The sequence below is a fragment of the Podarcis gaigeae genome, assembly GCF_964106915.1.
Source record: "Podarcis gaigeae genome assembly, chromosome: 1".
Lineage (NCBI taxonomy): Eukaryota > Metazoa > Chordata > Lepidosauria > Squamata > Lacertidae > Podarcis > Podarcis gaigeae.
Genome location: NC_139678.1, coordinates 14,105,264 through 14,128,424, shown reverse-complemented (window position 1 = coordinate 14,128,424; position 23,161 = coordinate 14,105,264). Strand labels below are relative to the sequence as shown.

The 23,161-nt window shown below is 43.4% G+C and overlaps 1 protein-coding gene and 1 long non-coding RNA gene across 3 annotated transcripts in view; one reads left to right on the top strand and one right to left on the bottom strand.

The window, feature by feature from the left end:
* Positions 1–13,853, top strand: part of ASPG (asparaginase) — a 64,785-nt gene extending 50,932 nt beyond the window's left edge. For both annotated transcript variants that reach the window (XM_083734659.1, XM_083734658.1), the window contains exons 13-16: positions 1,207–1,293; positions 8,215–8,314; positions 10,157–10,217; positions 11,531–13,853. In XM_083734659.1, coding sequence (XP_083590785.1) covers positions 1,207–1,293; positions 8,215–8,314; positions 10,157–10,213 — 244 coding nt within the window. In that variant the 3' untranslated portion in view covers positions 10,214–10,217; positions 11,531–13,853. The remainder of the gene's footprint in view (positions 1–1,206; positions 1,294–8,214; positions 8,315–10,156; positions 10,218–11,530) is intronic.
* Positions 9,559–19,534, bottom strand: LOC310845050. Its single transcript, XR_014564435.1, has 2 exons — positions 18,933–19,534; positions 9,559–9,874 (listed from the first exon to the last, which is right to left on the bottom strand). It is a non-coding gene; the product is annotated as an uncharacterized lncRNA (long non-coding RNA).
* Between the last annotated feature and the right edge of the window lie 3,627 nt (positions 19,535–23,161).

The window sequence follows — 23,161 nt, the reverse complement described above, 5'->3', positions numbered from 1 at the left end:
GTTGCTGTGTCTCAAGAACCCTTGTGATGAAATATTTAAGATAACGAGCAAATGAATGAGGTCTATAATTGCAGTAGCAGTTAATAATATATCTCATGGAATGAAGTATTGCGAAATCATTTTTTTCAGAGAAGGGAAATTGCTTGGTAGTATGATTTAATATTTATTTTAAACTTATCGACAGAAGCAAAAAGAAAAGAAGAAGAAAAAGACTTTTTGGAAAGTCTTATTCTTCATATGTGATAATGTACTATCTTGGTCATATCTGCCAGCCCTTATGCAAGTTTGTATGTGTCATTTCCCTTGAAGTAAACAATAGGGAGCAGTTACCAGCTCACAGATCCTACATGCTACTTCTGAATTTCTTGGTTAGGCATCAGGGTAGTTTAAAGCCTTTTTGCCTCTTGGAAAGTCTGAATGTGATACTGTAATGTGCTTACACACAGGCATAGGATATAACACAGTAATTATGCAAGAGGATCCCTTGTTCTCTTTCCCCAGGGAGTTGGGCCCATCTTGTGTACTGGGCACAGCCATTGCTGACACTGATCCTGTTGTAGCACAGCTGCCACCAAATCTCTACATGGCTGCTCCACTGAGCAAAGGGCTGTTTTGATTGATAAGGAACCATGAAAAAGGGAATTAAGTTATGGTCAACTCTGTGTGTCCCATGTTTAAGACCACTGGCCCTTAAATTTGAGTGTTGGTGCAGCCATATTCCAACTAGGAGTGTTGTAGCAAAGAGAGTTTCCCTTTCTTCTTCTTTTACTCCCTGAAAATGCCCACTTGACTCACAGACTGGGAAGAATTTCGATCTTCATCTTGATCTATGAGTTTTCCAGGGCCACCCTCTGCTGGAGACAGAGTGTTTGGAATTTAACATTTGATACAACTAAATATTACACTTGGAGAAGATTTGGCACAGTTTGTGTTTACTTACGACTGAATGATGGACATGTTGCACTGACCACAAATTCACAAACATGCCTGAGTTTGATAGACAAGTAGGCATTGATACAAATCTTTCCTACATCATGTTATTTGTCATCAGTGTGACTTACAGGTCCCCTTCTGAAGAGAAAAATCAATATGGGAAATGGCTCTTAGATCCAGTTTATCAAAGAGTTGTTTCCATGTTAGCATGCTACAGATATTTCTATTAAGCTACTGGTGTGGTTAAAAATAAGTTTGTCGACTTTCTTAAAGGCACCACGATGTGATCCGCTTGCTACGCACAACGGGAGCTCACCTTTCAAGCCAAGAGCTTGTGAATGTTGGAACAGAACTCTGCAGGTATGAAAAAGTCACTTTTAAATGTCTTCAGATGACATTGCACTGTCTCTATAAACTAGTTGACACATGGAATGACATCACTTGATTTGTCCACCCTCGTTTACTGTACATTTGATGACCAGCAGCTGAATGAAGTGATTTGAAAGTTCTTTATTTATTACATTTATATCCCCACAACCAACCCTGTGAGGTAGGGCTAGGTTGAGAGGCACTGACTGGCCCAAGGTCACCCCATGGGCGTCAAGGCTGATTTGAGATTCAAACTCTGGTCTGGCAGGTCCTAGTCCTGCATTCTAGCCACTACAGATTTTATATCTGCGATTGCCCATTCACACAGCACATGCCATGTCATTGCTTACTACTGTAGTCATCAAGAGAATAACAGGTATGTAAACCAGGACTTTGTTCACCATTGTATAAAGGCGGCAGTGGAATGATTAAGGATAGTTGGTTAACTATTAAAACTAGCTTGTAAGAGAATACAAATTTCAGCCATTTCGAGTTTGGTTTTTGTCGTAAAATTTGGGTTGCAAAATGGTTGCTGTTTTGCTTTTAAGGCTCTCAAGCACTGGAGTGTCAAATGTTCACAGGAAAGTTAAAAGTTCAAGGGTAGATGTTTTGTTTAGGAAGTTTTGTACCAGATGTTGTGCACATGAGGGTCAAAAGTTCATTCTAGGATTCTGGCAATTAAAGGGAAGTAATTGTTAACCAAACTCTCCTCATTTTGTGATTGACTGAAACGTTGAGAGGAAGGGGGAGTGAAAATATTGTATATAAGCCACAGTTAATCAGAATGTTGTGGAGTCAGGCTTGGAATCTGCTATGTCAAATCTTACCCACCTTCCAGGATTATTAAAGGAGGCAGTTAATCCACTCCCCTTACGTTTTTTTCACAAATAAATTGACCCTACTCTTAGCTTCTTCTGCCCTCTGAAGGACTTGTTAAACTGGTTGGCCATACAGAACAGCAAAATGCTTTGAGACTTTCAAGAACAACCAGAAAAATAAAACAGCGTATGATGCAATTTTGTACCAAGGTGTTCTGTTAGCCCTGACTGGTTTTTCACTTCATATATTTTGTTGTTTCTCCACGGCTTCTTTTAAAAATTAACTATTTTTAAAGATTGGAGTGGATTTTTGGAGCTCTTTGTTGACTAACCAGGTTTCATAGCACAGAAAAATATATAACACAAATATACCAATTCATTCTGAAAATGACTCTGCAAGTTCTTATTTGACCAGAGATTATGTTTGATCGACATCTCTGTTACTGTAACTAGTAAAAAATGAGGTGAGCCTTGACCCTTTCATATTTGGTTGCTGCCCCAAAGGGGGGGGGGGAATGCAAGGGGCTGTTGGAGGGAGGGAGAAAGAAGCAACCAAATTCCCTTTTTCTTTCTATCTCTGCCCCCCCCCTCCTATATATCAAAATGCCAGTTAATGAAATCCAAGGATGCTTTCCTTCAGGCCTGTTATCATAGCCCATCTCCAGGCTAAAATGCTGTTCAATTCTGATCACAGCTGTCGGGAAAAATTATGATTCTGACAGAACTTTGACCATGCCTCTAATACCTGATTATCCTTCTGGAGAAATAAAATATGGAGTGGGGTTTTTATGATCTTAATCTGTCATCTGTCCCAGCGGTTACGGAGACTGCATAAAGAGGCATGGCCAGGCCAGCTAATAGGAACCGTATCCTTGAATGTGCTCGAGGCAGAATTATCTCCCTCTCACTCGAAATCACTACCCTGCTTATCAAGGCTCTTCACCAACAGAGAAGCATAATCTCTTCACTATCTGGGTGACACTTTTCAGCTATAAACATCTCAATCTCCCACAGAGGCTTAATATGCTCCTTGTGAGGAGTTCAGGTAAAAGGATATACAACAGCTTCAGGGCGGCAGTGTTGGTGGGGAGATGAGAAGAGGCGCCTTTGCCTCTTAGGATGGGCCTGTGCAGCTTGCAACCTACCACATCACCTGTCATGTGTTGTGGTTTGCAAGGTGCTTGACAACCCATTCAATTTTGCATTCTTAGATGGGTAGAACCCCTGCCCCCACCAATTTTTTAGCCCTTGATGCCCATGCTAGGCTTGAGAGCCAGTGTGGTGTAGTGGTTAAGAGCGGTAGACTCGTAATCTGGTGAACCGGGTTTGTGTCTCCACTCCTCCACATGCAGCTGCTGGGTGACCTTGGGCCAGTCACACTTCTTTGAAGTCTCTCAGCCCCACTCACCTCACAGAGTGTTTGTTGTGGGGGAGGAAGGGAAAGGAGAATGTTAGCCGCTTTGAGACTCCTTCGGGTAGTGATAAAGCGGGATATCAAATCCAAACTCCTCTTCTTCTTCTTGAAGGCTGTGTTAGGCTTTGCAGGTCACAAGTTGCATAGTCATGTCTTACGATGCACATTTTGGAGAAAGATGGATGCCAACACAATATTTCATAGAATCATAGTTGGAAGGGAGTCATCTAGTCCAACCCTCTGAAATATAGGAATCTTATCTAAAGCATTCAAGACAGATGGTCACCTAACCTCTGCTTAAAAACTTACAATGAAACACCAAGTCTACCACTTCCTGAGGTTGTCCATTCCTCTGCCGAATTGCTCTTACTATCAAAAAGCTCTTCCTGGTGTTTAACTGGAATCTCCTTTCTTGTAACTTGAAACCATTGGTTTGAGTCCTACTCTCCAGATCATGAGAAAACAAGCTTGATTCATGTGACGGCCCTTCTTGAAGATGGCTATTATATATCTCCTCCTCTTAGTCTCTTCTTATAGAATAGAATCATAGAATCATAGAGTTGGAAGAGACCACAAGGGCCATCGGGTCCAACCCCCTGCCAAGCAGGAAACACCATCAGAGCACTCCTGACATATGGTTGTCAAGCCTCTGCTTAAAGACCTCCAAAGAAGGAGACTCCACCACACTCCTTGGCAGCAAATTCCACTGTCGAACAGCTCTTACTGTCAGGAAGTTCTTCCTAATGTTTAGGTGGAATCTTCTTTCTTGTAGTTTGGAGCCATTGCTCTGTGTCCGCTTCTCTGGAGCAGCAGAAAACAACCTTTCTCCCTCCTCTATGTGACATCCTTTTATATATTTGAACATGGCTATCATTATTACCCCTTATCCAGGCTAAATATCCACAGCTCCTTCAACTGTTCCTCATAAGGCTTGGTTTCCACTCTGTTGGTTCCAGTCTTGGTTGCCCTCCTCTGCACACATTCCAGCTTCTTAAATTGTGGTGCCCAGAATTGGACACAGTATTCCAGGTGTGATCTGAGGAAGGCAGAATAGAGTGGCACTATGACTTTCCTTGATCTGGACACTATACTTCTGTTGATACAGCCTAGAATAGCATTAACCCCCCCCCTTTTTTTTTGCTGCTGCATCGCACTGTTGACTCATGTTAAGCTTGTGGTCCTCCAAGACCCCCAGATTCTTTTCACATGTACTGCTAGTAAGCCAGGTGTCCTGTATCTTATATTTGTGCAGCTGGTTCTTCTTGCCTGAGTGCAGAACCTTGCATTTGTCCCTATTGAAATACATTTTGTTAGTTTGCGCCCAGTTTTCCAATCTGTTAAGGTCATATTGAATCTCAATTTGGGTTGTGTCATTTGTGTGTGGCCTTTTGAATTACTTTTATTCATTTGGTATTCTTAGACTAGAGACAGATGTGAGAGATTCCCATCCCTCCAACCTCCAAGAGGCTTGATGTTTCAGATGATATAAATCACTCACTCTTGCTTTTGGTGTAGTACTGAACACTAACTAGGCTTCTACACGCTTCCTACCCCTAGAATTTAGCCACTGAGCTACAATTTCTTACAAAACCTGGCTCCTATGTCTTTATTAGTGTTTTAATTAAATAAATTGGTTTCACTTACCCTCTCCTTGAACATCTGCTTAACTTGCCTTGACGTTTTGTTAGCTGGGACTCCCTTTAGCTTATGCCCCAAGAGCCTTTCCAGTTTTGGGAAATAGTTTCACAACTGGAGGGGGTGACTGCTGACAATGCCTGTCTGCCTTGCTTTGCCTTGCCTTGCCAAGGCTGATCATAGTGATCAGAATGAAATGGAGAAGGATGAAGTTTTTAAGGAGTCTATTGAACATTCAGCTTTATGAATTATACTGCAGAGATGCTAGCAGTGGTGCTGGTGGCTGGTGCTCATTGGGAACTGGTGGGGTGGAAGGCAGAAGTTCAGAGCCAACGGCAAGCAGAGGCAACCCCTGACTAACCATACTCAGTGAAAATCCACTGAAGTTAGTGGATATGATTAACTCAGGTTAATTAACTCCAGTGGGTCTACGCTGAGTAGAACTTAAGTTGAGTACAGCTCCAAGCTTTTGAGAGGACTTCAACATCCTGCTCTGTTGATCGTTCCATCAGGACAAGCATTTCAACTTGCCAGAAGGAATTATTCTTGCTCTCCTCCTTCCACACACTTCTGGGGGGTTCTCCCAACACTCCCCTGAACCATTTTTTTTTGGGGGGGGATGTGCTAGCGGAGGAGAGGGGAAAGCCCTGTTGTGGAAGTGGAAGTCGTTGCCCAGGCTTTCACTGATGGGGCTCACCCTTTTCCGTATTTGGTTGCAATTTTTGGTATTTTTTCTGTCCCTTTGCAACTGATGTGCCCATGCTTTCCTTACAGGCGCAAATGGAAGCATGGGAAGCAGGTTAAGAACACCAAATTGTCTTTTGAATGTGGCCAAGAAAAAGTCCCTTCCTAATCCCCAACAGCTTTTTATCAAGTTGCATCTTAAAGGGGCTTACCATTCATGCCACTATCAGTTTGCTGGTGTGCCCTCTGAACTCAACCAGAGCTAAAAGAATTGTTTTTGTTTTGCCATTTTAAAACCCGGAAATATTTCTCCTTGCTATAAGAGGATCTTAGGCTTATGTATGAACCCAGCTTCATAAACTACATTCTCAACGTTTTACTTAGCGTTGTTTTAGTAACAAGTCTTTATTTTAATACATGAAATCCAGCTGAAGACTTATTCATTAGGCGCACTTATGAAACTTTCAACGTATTACTAATCTTGTGTATATCTAAGATGGTGGAAAAGACATGATTAGCGATGCAGCTGATGAAAGAGTTTTGCTTAATCTCCTGACTCATAATGAAGGAAAGGACTGGAATCTTAAAAGGCGATTTTCCCATGCAAGGAGCATAATTAACCCAATATATGAATCGCGAGGAGAGTAGTTTGGCTAAATAAATGACCAGCGCCAATCAATTCCATTCTTTTTAATTGTGATGTCTTCATTTGGTAGGCATCAGTATCTCCATCTCTGTAGTGGGCAAAAGCCTTTATTTAAAAAAATGACACAAAGAATAAAGAAAATTAAAATAGAATTTGTTAAAAATGTGCATGTGGACACTATGCTGGCCTAGATTGGCCTTTGGGCCTTAGCCTGATCCAGCTGGGCTTATTGACACCTCTTTTGCCCTCTAGGCTGGCATCCCTCAGAAGGCCAGGTTTGTCTGGGGAGGAGAAAGGCCTTCGAGCTGCTAACTCCTACTTTCCACCTTTCATGAAATTAAAGTTAACATGCTTTTGTAGCACATTTGCTGTTATGCTGCGTTCAGGCAGTGAATTCTAAAGTTCTTTTTAAAAATGAAAATGAAGCAATTTGAATGCTGTCTATCCCACTTAAACTGCATGTCATGAGCTGAATCTTGTGTTGTTGTGAAATATGAAACTGCCTGTGCCTTTTCCCCTTTGGTCATGGGCACACCCACTGGGTGAAACTGGCCTGTTGAAAGCTTCTTCCTGTACACTCCTATTCATTTATGCGCCTGATTCATCAACAGTGTTGCTAGCTCAGCTGTTTGGAGCTTTTGTAACCTTGTCCTGCTTCTTCTGGCAGCCATCCCCAGCCTTTTGTTTGTCATCCTTTTTGGAGGTACATTGTTGCCAGTGCACAGAATTGGATCCCATCAGCCCTAGCAAGCATGACCAATGGTTAGGGAGGATTGTAGTTGCATTTAAGCAACATCTGGAGGGCCACAGGTTCCCCAGCCCTGTTGTAGAGGTTTGAATGAGTTTCTAGGTCAATAATTTTTGGGCTAAATGCATTAAGAATTGTTAATGGGTCCCGGGAAGAGAAAGCTGGATCTCAAATCAGTTTCCCTACTCCATTTTGGAGTGGGAAACTGATGCTATGTAAAGCAAAGGTAGCCATGTTGGTTCACAAGGAGCCGACCTCAAAGTCACAAAATAGTGGCAAGCTTTCAAGCTATTGTTGTTTAGTCGTGTCCAACTCTTTGTGACCCCATGGACCAGAGCACGCCAGGCACTCCTGTCTTCCACTGCCTCCCGCAGTTTGGTCAAACTCATGTTTGTAACTTCAAGCTATACAGAACTGTTTATCAGGCAGAATCACGTTGCATGTTGTTGCCATAAATTCATCGTGGAAACTTTTGTTCTAAGAGTGAGATTGCAGACACTTATTATACTTCTCCAAATCAAAACATCTTTGTCATTTCACATTGATGTCTCAGTCCTAAGCATGTTTTCTCAAATATAAATGATATGGATTTAAAAGCAGGCATGAGGAACCTCCTGCTGGTTGGTCAAACTAGACTTCAAAGTATATTTAGAATTGCAGTCTAAATTGAGATTTAAATTTGGAATTAACTGTTGTTTCTGGTGCTGAACGCATTGGAAAATATTATTTTCCTTGGTGATAAGCTACCTCCAATGGAGTTGTGGATAGAGAGGATCCTGTGTTTGAGATCGCTAGGCCAGTCTGAAGAACAACAGTCCCCATTCAAAAGCCACATTCCTTCACAAGTCGTTTGGTGTGAAAGCCTTGGCAGCAACACATGTTTGAATCTGTTTTAAATTTGGAAAGCAGATTGTACTGCTTTGAACATGGAAGATAAAATATATATTCTTCCCTCTCCCCATGCCAGTCTTGCTTTTAATGGAGATGTTGAAGGACTGCTGGCCTGGCATCTGGCTGGTGTGGATCTCAACCATCCTGGTTATGATGGGAGCACTCCATATGCCGTGGTAAGTGTGTGATTACTGTAATATGTCAGATGGACGTCCTGTTCAATATGTATGTTAAATCAAACACCTCTTCGGTTCTAAGGCAAATCTCCAAAGAGCCCCGCATCAACTTTAGAGGTTTCTGAAATGGCTTTGCACAGGATTCAGTGGAGCTGCAGGAGCAGGAGGCTCTCGAAGGCCTTGGTCAGCAATCCAGTGTCCTCCAGGTGCTTTTAAATATAACACTCATGGCTCATGGCAGCTGCAGCCCAAAGCAACTGGAGAGCATCAGCCTAGAAAGCATGGGTTGGGTCCAAGCAGTTTTCCCCTTTCCTTGCTCTTTTCCGAGGGAAAACTCACTCTTTAGCAATGCATTGGAATAAATGGCAATTTGGTAAAAACCTGAATTGCCATTTGTTCCAAACAAGTGCTAAAGAGCATTTCCCCCCAGGGAAGAACAGCAGGACAAGAGGAAGTGTTTATAAGCTCTTAGAGCAGTGCCTGGAATGAACTACCGGTAATTCAGATTAATTAATTCATTGAATTAGTTCAAAATCTCTGAGATACATCAGGAACTAGAGGAGGAGACTCACGAAGTCTTTTCCAGATCTTTCCCCTCCCCCTTCATCTACTGTCTGGAACTTAATGGGGGAAGCAGGGAGACTTGGAAAAGGCTTTGAGCAAACAGGAGCTCATGAGCTGTCTTAAAGGTTTTGCAAAAGCCTCTTTGAGGTAGCTCCTCTGAGCAAGCTTCTTCAAAGGGTGCTTTTGCACAGCCCTTTAATGGTGAGCAGATGAGTGAGGATAAAATCCTGCTTCCTTGGGAACAGAATTGCATAGCCAAGGCAGGATTAAACCCTGCCCTCCCACCCATCAGCTGATGTCAGCTGCTGTTGGTGGGTGAGTGTGGTCTGGGGGAAATGATATCATGTGCCAAATGGACTCCCTGGCAGGCCAAGATTGGCCTGCAGTCCAGAGGTTCTTCATCCCTGGTGTAAACAGAACCACAAGGGCATTCTCCAGTGCCTATGCTGATGTTTCGAAATGGCAGGGCCTCTAGGGAAATAACAGGGCCAGCAAGAAAGAAAGTGCGCAACTGGGTGATTGCTCAGGGTTTTGTGCAAGTACCTGCTCAGCTTTTGTGCGCAGGGGAAAGGGCTCTGATTCTAGTACTTCTAGATTGGTGCTAAATCACATAGACAGTAGGCTAGGGAGAAAGTTACTGTCTACTCATAGCTTTAATGGAATGAAAAATCTCAATTGAGTTTGTGTGGTACAGTATAGTTATTTATTTAGCTATCTGTTTTTTGAACTTCTAGTCTGCCAACTCAGCTGAAAGAACTCTCTAGTACACCATTTAAAAATTACATAGTATGCAATAAAATACACATAAAGTCTCTTAATGGATAAACAACCATAAAAGTTAATAGAAAGCAAGGAAAACAGCAGAAATTAAAACCACTTGATTTCTAGGCTCAAAAAGAAAGAGACCTGTTTCTAGCGATCCATCTTCTAAACCACTGATCTCTTTTTCAAGCCATCTTCAGCACTCTGGAAATCATCCAACCTATCACTGTAAACCTGATGAAGAGAAAAGATTTCTATTATTTTCCTAAACTTTCCAATTGGCCAATCCTGGTGACCTTTTCTTGGGAGAGGAATATGCCACCCCTGAAAAGGCCCTGTTAGTAGATTCCAGTTTGACCTCAGGTGTTGAAGAGATCTGAAGCAGAGGCTTTTCGCTGAAGTGTGAAGCGTATAGACGGTGCATATGGGTGCCTCTGTGTGATTTGTGCATGTGTATGAGCACCTATGTGCAGATGGCATAGCAGCACTTACTACTATCACAACCTTTTCTTGTAGGCAAGAGCTGCAAATCGTATGAAAGTCATGGAGTTTTTATGTCAGCTGGAGGCCTAATTTGGTAAGGCTTACGCTTTGAGAAACAACCACCACCAATGTTTGGCGGTGTGGTGTGCATGTGGGTCATTCGCTCCATGAGGAATGTTTGGTTTGGGAAATGGACTGAGTTGGGACCACAGTCCTCTGGTTTGAGTTCATAGCAGCACATATCCATCTGTTTTATCATTACTTGGTGGGCTAAGGTGTCTTGCATGCTCACTAAGCAGATGGCTAAATACAGTCAACTTTGAAAGCACCAATTCGGGGGATCTCAGGATTTGGAAAATAGATCATTGCCATCAAAACTAACAGCCTGCCCGTTTGGGAGGACAATCCTTGTGTGCACTAGTCTGTAAAGGCTGCATCACATGTACACCTAAGGTTGTGGTATACACACACACACACACACACACACACACACCGATTATGTAATCCCGATTATGTAAAGTGCAAATGGGACTGGTGGTTTGATTCAAGAGTATCATGCTGGTAAGCTTGCCATGGAGGCTGGATTGGCCAAGACTCCCTCTTGGAGACAAATGGGGTGTTCTGCTCTGGAGTATATGAAACCGCCCCAGGGTGGCTTTTCCTCAAGGAAGGCTGTGAAATCCTCCTTGAAATTTCAGGCCATGTTTTAAGTTATTTGAAACATGGCTCCATACTGTGAAGCAAGTTTCTCTTTGCTTCACGGGCATGTTGAAATGATTTCTGCTACTTATCTCTGTATATTCAACAGTATGCAAACACCTATGGGCAATGATCCTGACTTGCTATGGTGCTTTATAAATGGATTACATCATTCTGTTGGCTGTCTGCTGAAGCAACAAAGTTGTCAGCTCATTTTTTGCACTGGATTTCTGTCATTCTGCAGCCCAACCTCCCCTCCCTATTCACCCACATGTTACAAGGGCAGATCGCTTGTGTTTCAAATTAATAGCTGCGTTTTTAAAAGCTTAAAACAAGAAAGCCACGTTTTATGTATAAAATGTATCTTAAAGGAATAACAATATTCAGTTGAGCAGTATTAAACAGAAATGTCAATCCTACAGAGGTTCATGTCTTTTGACCATTATTTAATTATTTTTATGACTGGCCAGTGAGAAAGTGGAGAGCACACTTGTCAAATATGCATGTGATACAAAATTTGGAAGAACTGCAAATGCAATAGAGGATTTTATATACAGTTTGAGAAGATACTGATAGGGTAGAACTCTGGAGTGCAATGGGTAATTTTGGGTGGCTGTCATTGTAAAGAGGAAATGTCAACCACTTGCACTCAGACAGTTATCTACCTACCTACCTATTTATCTAATATATTTTCCTGATTTTCTTTAGATACTTGGAGCTTCCCTGAGGCAAGATGGGGAGGAAAGGCACACATCGCTGCAAGCAACACAGATAACAATTGAAGAATGCAAGCTTATGCTCACTGTTTTTAGTAAAGAGAGTCTATTTTCTTATTTTTTTTTAAAAAAAGAAGAAACTAATGCTTAGCAAAGGACATTGCAATACTTTAGACTCGGTGCCCATACTAGCCTAATGAATCAATTTGTGTTTTCAGGAAGAAATGTGTGATGATGAAGAAACAGCTGTTCTCAAACCACATATGAAATTGCCTTATAGCAAGTCAGGCCATGGATTCAGTGGTGGCATCATCTGCAATGAATAGATACAGCTTTGCAGAGTACCAGGCAGAAATCTTGCCCAGACTTGCTATCAGATATTATTTTAACTTCAGTTGCTGACTATTGGACCTGAAACCATCTGCAAGCAAAGCAAAGTGCTCTGTTGCAGAGCTACTGTGTCTCACTATAGCTCAGTGGCAGTTGACTCAGGGCAGGAGCTTCTTCACAGAAATCTAGACACAGAAATCAAGTTTCACATTTCAGCAGGGGCTACCGTTTTTCAAAAGATGAGATAATCGGGAATTTCAGAGAGAAACATCATTTTTAAAACCAATCTTCTGATTTGCTGTGTATTGCATTAGAAACCTGGTATTAGCTTTCCTCTCAAATTAAGTGGGGGGGGGGAGGAGCACACACATCAGATTGCTTGAGAGAATTGTGGGGCTTCCAGAAGGGGGAAAAGTCTTTAAAATCTAGAGAGGCAGCCCTCTCAAAATATAGTATTTCACAAGAAATGACATGATAGATATGGATTATGAAGATGAAGGAGTATGGACTTGATATCCTGCCTTTCACTCCCCTTAAGGAGTCTCAAAGCAGCTAACAATCTCCATTCCTTTCCTCCCCCACAACAAACACTCTGTGAGGTAAGTGGGGCTGAGAGACTTCAGAGAAGTTTGACTAGCCCAAGGTCACCCAGCAGCTGCATGTGGAGGAGTGGAGAAGCAAACCCGGTTCACCAGATTACGAGTCTACCGCTCTTAACCACTACACCACTAATGCCATGTGTATACTGCCTCTGAAACCAGTGATGGGGGTGTACAGGTTGCATAGTAGGCAGGAGTGTAATGCACAGCCCCAGAACGTGCTCAGTCACAACAGGATATTGAGTGTTGGTTGGAGGAGAAAAACAGAAAACCCGGGAGCATGGCCAGCTGGCCCCTAAACCTGAGGACTCCTGTTTGGAGATGAGGATACACTCCAACTGGGATGGGTAACCTGTGGCTCTCCAGATGTTGCAGGGAAACAGCTCCCACCATCCCTGACTCTTGGCCATTCTGGCTGGAGCTGATGGAATGCCTTCCCATCAGATGTCAAGGAGATAAGTAACTATACAACCTTTAGAAGAAATATGAAGGCAGCCCTGTATAGGGGAGTTTTTTTAGTGTTTAGTGTTCAATTATGTTTGCATATATGTTGAAAGCTGCCCAGAGTAGCTGGGGTAACCCAGTCAGATGGGCAGGGTACTAAAAATAAAAATTATACTTATTACGGGATTTGAAGTACAGCAACATTTGGAGAGTGACAGGTCCCACTTCCCCTTCCCCATGCTACAACATTTTGTTGAAGGTCGTCACTTGGAGGGTCCGCTTGCGGTGGTGGTAAAATCTTGGTAATTTGCAAGGAAGTCAAAATAATGCCAAAATTTGTAAGCATTTTTTGGTGGGCTCTTACCTAAAGAGAAATCTGAGGAATATTTGAAGGAGGTGGCGGTGTGGGTTAAACCACAGAGCCTAGGACTTGCCGATCAGAAGGTCGGTGGTTCGAATCCCTGCGATGGGGTGAGCTCCCATTGCTCAGTCCCAGCTCCTGCCAACCTAGCAGTTCGAAAGCAAGTGCAAGTAGATAAATAGGTACTGCTCCAGCGGGAAGGTAAACGGTGTTTCTGTGCGCTGCTCTGGTTCGCCAGAAGCGGCTTAGTCATGCTGGCCACGTGACCCGGAAGCTGTACGCCGGCTCCCTCGGCCAGTAAAGCGAGATGAGCGCCGCAACCCCAGAGTCGGCCACGACTGGACCTAATGGTCAGGGGTCCCTTTACCTTTACCTTTCAGGGAAGAAAATACATGTAGGTATTTTGAGAACAGCTTAATTGCTTTTGATAAGTTTTGTGATACTTTTCAGCGTGACTTTGTGCATCTTTTTTTCTGCTGTCAGCACATTAGACTTCCCCCACCACTGTGTAATAGTGGGAGTTACTGTGGAAATAATCACGATCTCTTTGCTATGCCTTTCAATAAAATCTCTGAAAAATATTAGCTCAGCACTAAGTGGTTGTGTTTTTTTTAGTGGGGCAGTGAGGAGGAGGAGGATTTATTGATCTGGTCAGTTAACAAGAATGGCAGCCATCAATGGTATTCTGCTGGTGAACAATACCATGACCAAGACAAGTCCTGATTGAATGGACTTAATCTAGCCCAGTATCCTGTTTCCAACAGTGATCAGGAAGACCAGGAGCCCACAATCAAGTCCAAGAAAAGGAAAACACAAAATTATATAATAAAATACTCATAAAAGCATAACCTAGAATATCTACACACACACACACACACACACACACACACACACACACATACACACACACACACCAATTTACGTAAGAATCCACACCAGAAGCAGCCACTAAAAACTTGGCTGGATTATTAACATTTCCCAAATGCCTGGGAAAATAAAAATGTTTTGGTCTGTCCCTCAAAAAAATGACAAGAGTTGGTGCCCGGTGAATTTCCCTGATAACTGGGAGCCTACTACATTACTGTCAATTGTTACCCCACACTGCTCCCCCCCCCATCACTTTCCTAACCGCAAAAGGTCCATTTTTAAAAACGGATTTGTTGTGTGAGAACTCTTTAATTGAAGAAACTTTAATTTCGGGTATGCCGTTGAATCCCTCTTGCAAAACAGTGAGAGTTGGGAGGTGACCTATGTCTTTGGAGTCAGTGCTCAGTCCTTTGTCAGAACTCTTGAGCATCTTGGATATAAACGGCAACTTCACCATCATCTTGAGGGTTTAGAAATTGCCCCGTGTTAGGAGCAGAGTCCCCAGATGTCTGAAGTGCCTTAATTGTGGGGTATACGAAAACAGTGATTTAAGCCAGTTCACCAGTGCAGAGAATTCCTCTAAAGCACTCATATTTCTAACTTTCTACATACAGAGTTGTTATACTTAACAAGCATCAACTTGGACCTAAGCAGTAGGGAAGGAGGCATGCCAAAGCCACAAATCCTTTTGCTTAAAAAGATTGGCTGGCCTGTGTTAACATTGCCATAGTTATTATGTGATATAAAGAAGAAAATCACCACAACAGATGCTCTCAAAGTGTTTTGTATTGCCCCCTTTTCCTCTTTGCAATTTAATCTTGAATGCATGCAAAGAGAGGCTAAAACCTTGCTGAGAATGTTGCTTCCATCTGTCTCCTCCACCCTCCTCCTAGACTGAAATGATGATCCAAGAACTTTGGGTGACTGAAACTATTAACTAGAGTCTAACAGCAATCTGGATTCGCCATGTGCTTCCCTTCAAGCCCCTTGGCAACACAGCCACAGGTGAGAATTACATAACCGGTTTGATCCTAAATTCTGCTTATGCACAGGCTTGGCTCATCCCCTGGGCTGTTTGGGGTTGCACTGTGGAAAAACACGTTTGGAACATGTAGTTTGACCTCCAAACCACACATGGCTGATCCAGCCCAGGATATGAGCTGACGGACAGCTATAGGAGCAACTTTGCCCCAAGCCTGATCGGTCACATTTTCAACATCCATTAAAGTAGTAAATTAAAGGCAAGCAGGTTAACCGTGGTTTATGCAGTGGATTAAGCTAATGAGACCCTAAAATAATGATAGAAATAAACATCAAAAGGAAGCCAACTCGGAAAGTGTCTTCCAGGACCCAATTTAAGCTGGCCGCGATGGTGACAGCTTATAAATGAAAATGACAACGTAAACAGAATGTATGTGTGCTGCCTTAATTATGGGGTGTGTGTTTAAGTTCGCTTGCTGAGACCTAAACTGTGTCCACATGCTTGCCTTCATCATCTCCGACATTTTGTTTCTCAACACATTGCTCCTTGTGCAGGCGAGTGACTGCAGACAATGCCTGCATGAGATAGCTCAGGTGGTAGAGCATGAAGCTCTTAATCTCAAGGTTGTGGGTTCGAGCTCCATGTTGGGTGAAAGATTCCTGCATTGCAGGGGGTTGGACTCGATGATCCTCAGGGTGCCCTCCAGTTCTGTGATTCTATGAATGTCCCATGCCGTTGTTGGACATGTCTGGGTTATCAGCAGATGTGCACCTGTGCTGACCCCAACACCCCACACACTGCAGGCTTGCAATACATTCGGGTTGTTACCTTTTCTGCTTTTTATATAAGATCTCACTATAAGCTGAGTTAATGGTAAATCAATCTCGATATCCGTATAGTGAAAAAAATCAAACTGCCTAAACAGACTTCCAAAATCATCTGCTTCAGTCGGTGGAGCTGGCCTTTGGAAAGCAATCAGGTACCTTCATTGTACTTGTTTTTGGCACCTGCTAAAATCATTCCTGTTTAGACAAGACTACCCAGATGCTTAGAAATTTGAGGTGACTTTAATCTGTTTTCGTATTTTGTAGTCAGGTTGTGAATTTTTCTTGGGTTAAAGCCTCAGCGCCTAGGACTTGCCGATCGAAAGGTCGGCGGTTCGAATCCCTGCGGCGGGGTGCGCTCCCGCTGCTCGGTCCCAGCGCCTGCCAACCTAGCAATTCGAAAGCACCTCCGGGTGCAAGTAGATAAATAGGGACCGCTTACCAGCGGGAAGGTAAACGGCGTTTCCGTGTGCGGCTCTGGCTCGCCAGAGCAGCGATGTCACGCTGGCCACGTGACCCGGAAGTGTCTCTGGACAGCGCTGGCCCCTGGCCTCTTAAGTGAGATGGGCACACAACCCCAGAGTCTGTCAAGACTGGCCCGTACGGGCAGGGGTACCTTTACCTTTACCTTTAAAATCATTCCTGTTTAGACAAGCCTACCCAGATGCTTAGAAATTTGAGGTGACTTTAATCTGTTTTCGTATTTTGTAGTCAGGTTGTGAATTTTTCTTGGGTTAAAGCCTCAGCGCCTAGGACTTGCCGATCGAAAGGTCGGCGGTTCGAATCCCTGCGGCGGGGTGCGCTCCCGCTGCTCGGTCCCAGCGCCTGCCAACCTAGCAGTTCGAAAGCACCTCCGGGTGCAAGTAGATAAATAGGGACCGCTTACCAGCGGGAAGGTAAACGGTGTTTCCGTGTGCGGCTCTGGCTCGCCAGAGCAGCGATGTCACGCTGGCCACGTGACCCGGAAGTGTCTCTGGACAGCGCTGGCCCCTGGCCTCTTAAGTGAGATGGGCACACAACCCCAGAGTCTGTCAAGACTGGCCCGTACGGGCAGGGGTACCTTTACCTTTACCTTTAAAATCATTCCTGTTTAGACAAGCCTACCCAGATGCTTAGAAATTTGAGGTGACTTCAATCTGTTTTCGTATTTTGTAGTCAGGTTGTGAATTTTTCTTGGTTTTACTGTTTTATCTTTTGTAAACTGCTTTAAAGTTTGGTGGGGAGTTTTTTTTTTTTGTTTTTACAACCAACTATCAATGTTATGGAACAGATAAAACCAAGCACCAAATCTGGAGGCTGCAGGATTTGGTGCCCTCCCTGCTGAATTGCAAGAAATCACTACTAAATCGCGCAAACCTGGCTAGGTCTGGAATTGCACATCTAAGTGGGAGCTGTATGTATCATTAAGAGCAAAAGACAAACCAGCTGGATTAGGCCAGTGGCCAATCTAGTCAGGCACCCTGTTCACACAGTGGCCAACCAGATGTCAGCAGGAAACCCACAAGCCCGTCCTGAGAGCAAAAGTGCTCTCTCTCACTGCAGTTTCCAGCAACTCGCATTCAGAAGCATGAGCATGAAATTTATTACGGTCAGAGACCAGCTTGAGAAACACAAATGGAACCACAATCCCAATAGCAAAACAAACATTTAAAACAATATACAGTGGTACCTCATGTTAAGTACTTAATTCGTTCCGGAGGTCCGTACTTAACCTGAAACTGTTCTTAACCTGAAGCACCACTTTAGCTAATGGGGCCTCCTGCTGCCGCTGCGCTGCCGGAGCATGATTTCTGTTCTCATCCTGAAGCAAAGTTCTTAACCTGAAGCATTATTTCTGGGTTAGCGGAGTCTGTAACCTGAAGCGTATGTAACCTGAAGCGTATGTCACCGGAAGTACCACTGTACAACAATGGATTTTAAGTTTAAAAGTGTGATACGCATATAAACACATAAAAACTTTAAAATAGACTTCCTCAGAGAAATGACCCAAAGCCGCCCGTGGATCCGGGTTTGGGAATTTTCTTAACAAACTAGATTGAATCGGGGGGTGGTCTGTGCCTACAGATCTGTGCACAGAATCTGGCGACTATCTGGGTCGTCTTGTGGTTTTTGCCTAACAGGAAAAGATCGAATTTTTGCTTTACCGGGAGGGCAGCAAGCCTCTCCAGCAGGGGGTCATGGAAATCGTAAAATGGACATCTAAAAAAATATGTGTTCAGGGCTTCCCATATCCCCCAATGGACAGGCGCAGATTCTCTGGTCATATGGGACTTTTTTAAAGGATCCTTCCAAGACCGGCGAGGGCAGAGCTGAACATTCAGAAGCAATTATTGTGTCCAACGGTGGCAGTGGAACATGGGCATTAACAGCCCAATCTAATAGTCAGGGATGCGCATATGTTTCTAAAAAGCTTGGATTTAGCTGATTGGCTATTCAAAGAGGTAAAGTAGGGTGACCGCTGGGTTTGGTTCACCTCCTTTCCTCTCCAAACGACAGGATCAGCAGGGTTGTTTTTGGAGGCAGTTGGATCACAGCCAGCGTGTTTCAAAAGAGGGACAACTGGATTCAGGGCTGCTAACCAGTTTGTTCCACAAGGGTTATATACAATTTTGCTGGCAGGGTTCCAAACACAGGCCTTCAGCAGGACATCTCCAAAACTAGAGAGAGACAGAGAGAGAAGGGGGAAATCTGGAGGTTGTGATGCCCTTAAGGAGACAGTGCAGAGTTAATTCACTGTGCCTGAATACGATGCAGGAAACAGTTCTCATTGTTCCTTCTTGAACAATTATAGAATGTTACCAACCTAGATCAGTCATCCACCACCCCCCACACATTTTTTTTAAAATCAAAGGGACTTGCTTATAACAATAGCCAGTGCATACAATAAGTGAGCTGGACAAAAACAGAAGTGCTTCTGGGGAATTATCATATGTGCCCTAGAATAAGAGAACTGGAGATGGGAACTGCTGTTTCTCCTGACCTGGCACCTGCGATTCCAGGACAGCTGTTATAGTCAAAGAGCTTCTTCCCAGGCTGGTTGCTGAAGATCTTTCAAGGCATATTTATGAGCCGAATACCAACTTGAGTATGTTGTTTTAAAAGGCATTATTGATTCCAAGAAGATGAGTAAGCCTGCTCAAGCCATGGACTCTGATGATGCTACATGATGCATTGCCCGCCCGTGGCTTGGCACAGGTTCTGCCAATGATAATGTGTGGTAAATGAAGAGTCTTCTTCTGCAACCAATGGGCAAAGCCCGTGGACATGGTGTGATAATTCTGCAAAACACGTCTTGCAAAATGCACTATCCGTCCTACGCAGAAAATTCTGGGGTGAGTTGCAACTTGCAAAAGAAGCAATCCAGGAGATCGCCAAATGATTCATTTTCATTTTCCCTTTGTGATGCATTCAAAGCTTGCTTGGCCATGAGCACTAGAACTTAAATGGCAAAGTGATACCTGTGTAGGGTTTGGAAAGATTAGACCAGCTTGTCTTGAACTGATGGCATTTGGAGGGTACCAGGTCTGTTAAAGTCTGGATTAGTGAGAAAAGAGAGCTATGCCAATAAAAGCTGGGTAGACATAATCTTCTGAGCTGTGGTTTTTGACTATGCCAGATTTCAATCTTTAGGCACTGTCCCCACAATAAATTGATTTTTATTGTAAAATGTTGTCAGTAGTAAATGGTATTTGGGGCAGTGGCGGGGGCCACGGGGACACGAAGGTAAGGATGGAAGAAGCTGTCATTTTTTGAATCTCTGTTACTCATTTTTTCCAATATTAATTTCAGTTGCCCACATTTTGCAGCAATTTGCAATTAAAAAAAAAACCCCTCATGAAAGTTAATCAGCATTTTGGTGCAACTTTCTCGTAAAACACATTTTTATATGCAGGTCTGCAAGCAATTCCTCCTAATATATGCATTTTTTAAAGTTATGTTCACCAATATCTTCATTTTTATACACACTTTCGCCAAATTTATACATTTTTGTAAACACTGGCTGGAGAACTGTTTTGCAAAATTAATCAAAGCACGGATTCTGCAAGATAGCTCTATTTGGGTTCACATACTGTTTTGGACACGGGTGGTGCTGTGGGTTAAACCACAGAGCCTAGGACTTGCTGATCAGAAGGTCGGCGGTTCGTCCCATTGCTCGGTCATTGCTCCTGCCAACCTAGCAGTTCGAAAGCACCTCAAAGTGCAAGTAGATAAATAGGTACTGCTCCAGCGGGAAGGTAAACAGCATGTCTGTGTGCTGCTCTGGTTCGCCAGAAGCGGCTTAGTCATGCTGGCCACATGACCAAGAAGCTGTACGCTGGCTCCCTCGGCCAGTAAAGTGAGATGAGTGCCGCAACCCCAGAGTCGGCCACGACTGGACCTAATGGTCAGGGGTCCCTTTACCTTTACCTGACTGTTTTGGAAGGTGAACATTTGATAGATTCAGCTTTAAAGGCATACTGGATTGAATTTCTCCTCCATCTCTAGGGGAAGGTTTAGTTGGCCAAGAAAAGGAAGGCCTTGGGTTTACTCTTGCCTGCTCACTAGTTTGCCCTGTGTGCTTCTAGCACAGTGGCTGGGTTTAGATGTAGGTATCAAAAATCATGCCAGCTTGAGCCCTCCTTCCTCCCCATGGAGCCCACCCCTTCCTCCTCTTGTGCACCCAACTAAAGAGGAGACTTCTTGGTTTGTTACCTTACAGCCCTTTTCAGGAATTGAGCCTGAAGACATAGAGGCAAAAAGAATATAGGGAGCTGGGATCAAGCACATTGCCCTGAAAGTCTACATGTGTCTTTTCTACCTGCAATCTTCCTGCATGAAATAAGTATGTAAAGACATAAGAAGAGTTTGGTGGATCAAGGCAGTGGGCCTGTTTATTCCAATGCTTTTATAATTTGAGATGCATATATGTTCTGTGAAATTTATTTATTTATTAAAAAAATTAAAATCACAATGTAAAAGACATCCGGGTCAAAGGACAAGGAATTCCTCGCTCCTATTCCATGTACAAAAGCCAACTCAACTGGCACATGGTTCTTATTTAGACAAATGCAACAGGGCAGTGTTCTCCACTGTGTCTAAGAGCTGTAGGCTAGCTTTGATGGCACATTTCTGCTCCTGTCGATGTTCCTCCTAGCATCTTCTTAATAGCTGGGGCCATTGCTAAATTAGGAGCATTGATCTTTGGAATACTTTACACCCTTGAGCATTTTCCAAAGGAGCAGTCAAGAGGTAAAACACAATGTGTTGTGATACCTTCTTTAACTGTTGGGATCTTATAATAAAACTTGGTATGTACAGGACTGACACAATTGTTTGGTTGAAGTTCCAACGCCAACTCTATTCCTGTGCCTATTTTGGGGGGAGTAAGGGAGGGTGAAAAGACTCAATGCCCACTGCCGTGCGAAATCTGACTCTCTCAAGTGCTCTACTTTACTAGATTTTACTGCATATAGCAGAAGAAAATGTACACAACTCACTATAAAGGGATGGCAAACAGAAGGGAGACAGAAGACATTGGTGCCATCTGCCTAATAAGGCTTCAGAGAAGATGAATGTATATGAAAACTTTTGAATATGTTTTAATTGCTGGACAGTCTTACTCTCAACAAAAATCAAATCGATACCTTTGCTAAAAAGTCTATCTAACCAATGGACTTTATAATAGGGCAGGTTCACAGCACTAGGAAAAATAAATTTCAAGCTAGCAGGATTTCAAGATCTAACTCTTTCCATGGTGCTAATTTACATCAATTTACAATATATACAGTACTCCACTGGGGCTGCTGAAGTTATTGTTGAAGCTCAACTTCGTAACTAAGTTGGAGGCTATAATAAAGGGATTTAAGAGCACAAAAATAGGTTACTGACAATGCCAATGTTCAGCAGTAATAATTGCTCTCTTGTCAAAAAGGATTATATTGGCAAAAGTAAGCATGACATGTTTGCATCATGATCGGTTAGACGCATTTAGCACCACAATGGCAGCCTATAGCAAATCCAGATGTAAACAACCTGTTGAGGTTCTATTAGTGGTCTGGAGACAGGGCAACCCAGCATGTTGTGATTATGCATCTCCAGGCCAAAGTCAGCAGCCTCTTTGGGCCAGTTGGAACCCTAAGGGTAGCTTGGCAGCTGCAAAACCACCACTGCAGAGAGCAGATCAGCAGTTCTTTTCTCCAATAAGATAGCTGGATTGCAGTGGCCGAGTCCACAAGTCCCTGCCAGTCAGGGATGGAACAGAAAGTTAGTGTCTTTTCTTTGCTATGACTGTTAGAGAGGATTGGGGACTGAACTTGGCTGTTCTTCCCAACTCAACAGGTAATTGGTGCTTTCAGCGCAGACACTTCTGGCCTATCGGTTGACAAATACACACATCCATCCAGATCAGGACTAAAAGTAGGACAATTGACTGATTAAATAAACCACTGCTTTTTAACGTAATTAATCAACTAGTTCTTAAATTTAACACAACGTGCATATTTCCTAAAGCTTCAGTATAGGAGCCTCTTTTGAGATGCATTGCTACAAGAAAAAGCCACTGTTAATATTTTCTTTTTCTTTCGCTGTACCAATAACAGAAAAAGATTTTTCACTTGTATGCTCATGGGGTTTGAGCTGTAGGTAACTGAGCGGGAGCAAGACCATGCGGGTGTGTGTGTGTGTAGCTCAGTGGCTACTACTCACAATGGCCATGTTCTGCCTCTACTTTCAAAGGCAGTGTGCCTTTGAATACCAGTTGCTGTGGAGCACAAGACCTCCCATAGGCAACTGGCGGGCCACTGTGGGAAGAGGATGCTAGACTAGATGGGCTTTTGGTCTGACCCAGCAGGACCGAAGGGTTTTAGATGGTGAGCTAACAGGAAAATTTGATATACATGTAGGTCATCTTTGCACAATCTTGCCAGGCTCTTGACTTGAGCAGAACTTAGAAACATGGAAACCTGCCTTGTGACTTTTGTCCATTGATGCCCAGTGTTGTTGACTGTGACTAACGACAACTTTGTAGGATCTCAGGGAGAGAAAGGCCTTTTCCCACCACCTGCTAGCTGTGCATTTTGACTGGAGATGCCAGGGACCGAATCTGGGACTTTTTGCATGCGAAAGATGCGAATGAGCTACAGTCTCTCCTCACAGGACCACAGGAATTCGTCTAGAATGGGAACATGCTTCTCCCTCCCACTGGAGAGCCAGTGTGGTGTAGTGGTTAAGAGCGGTA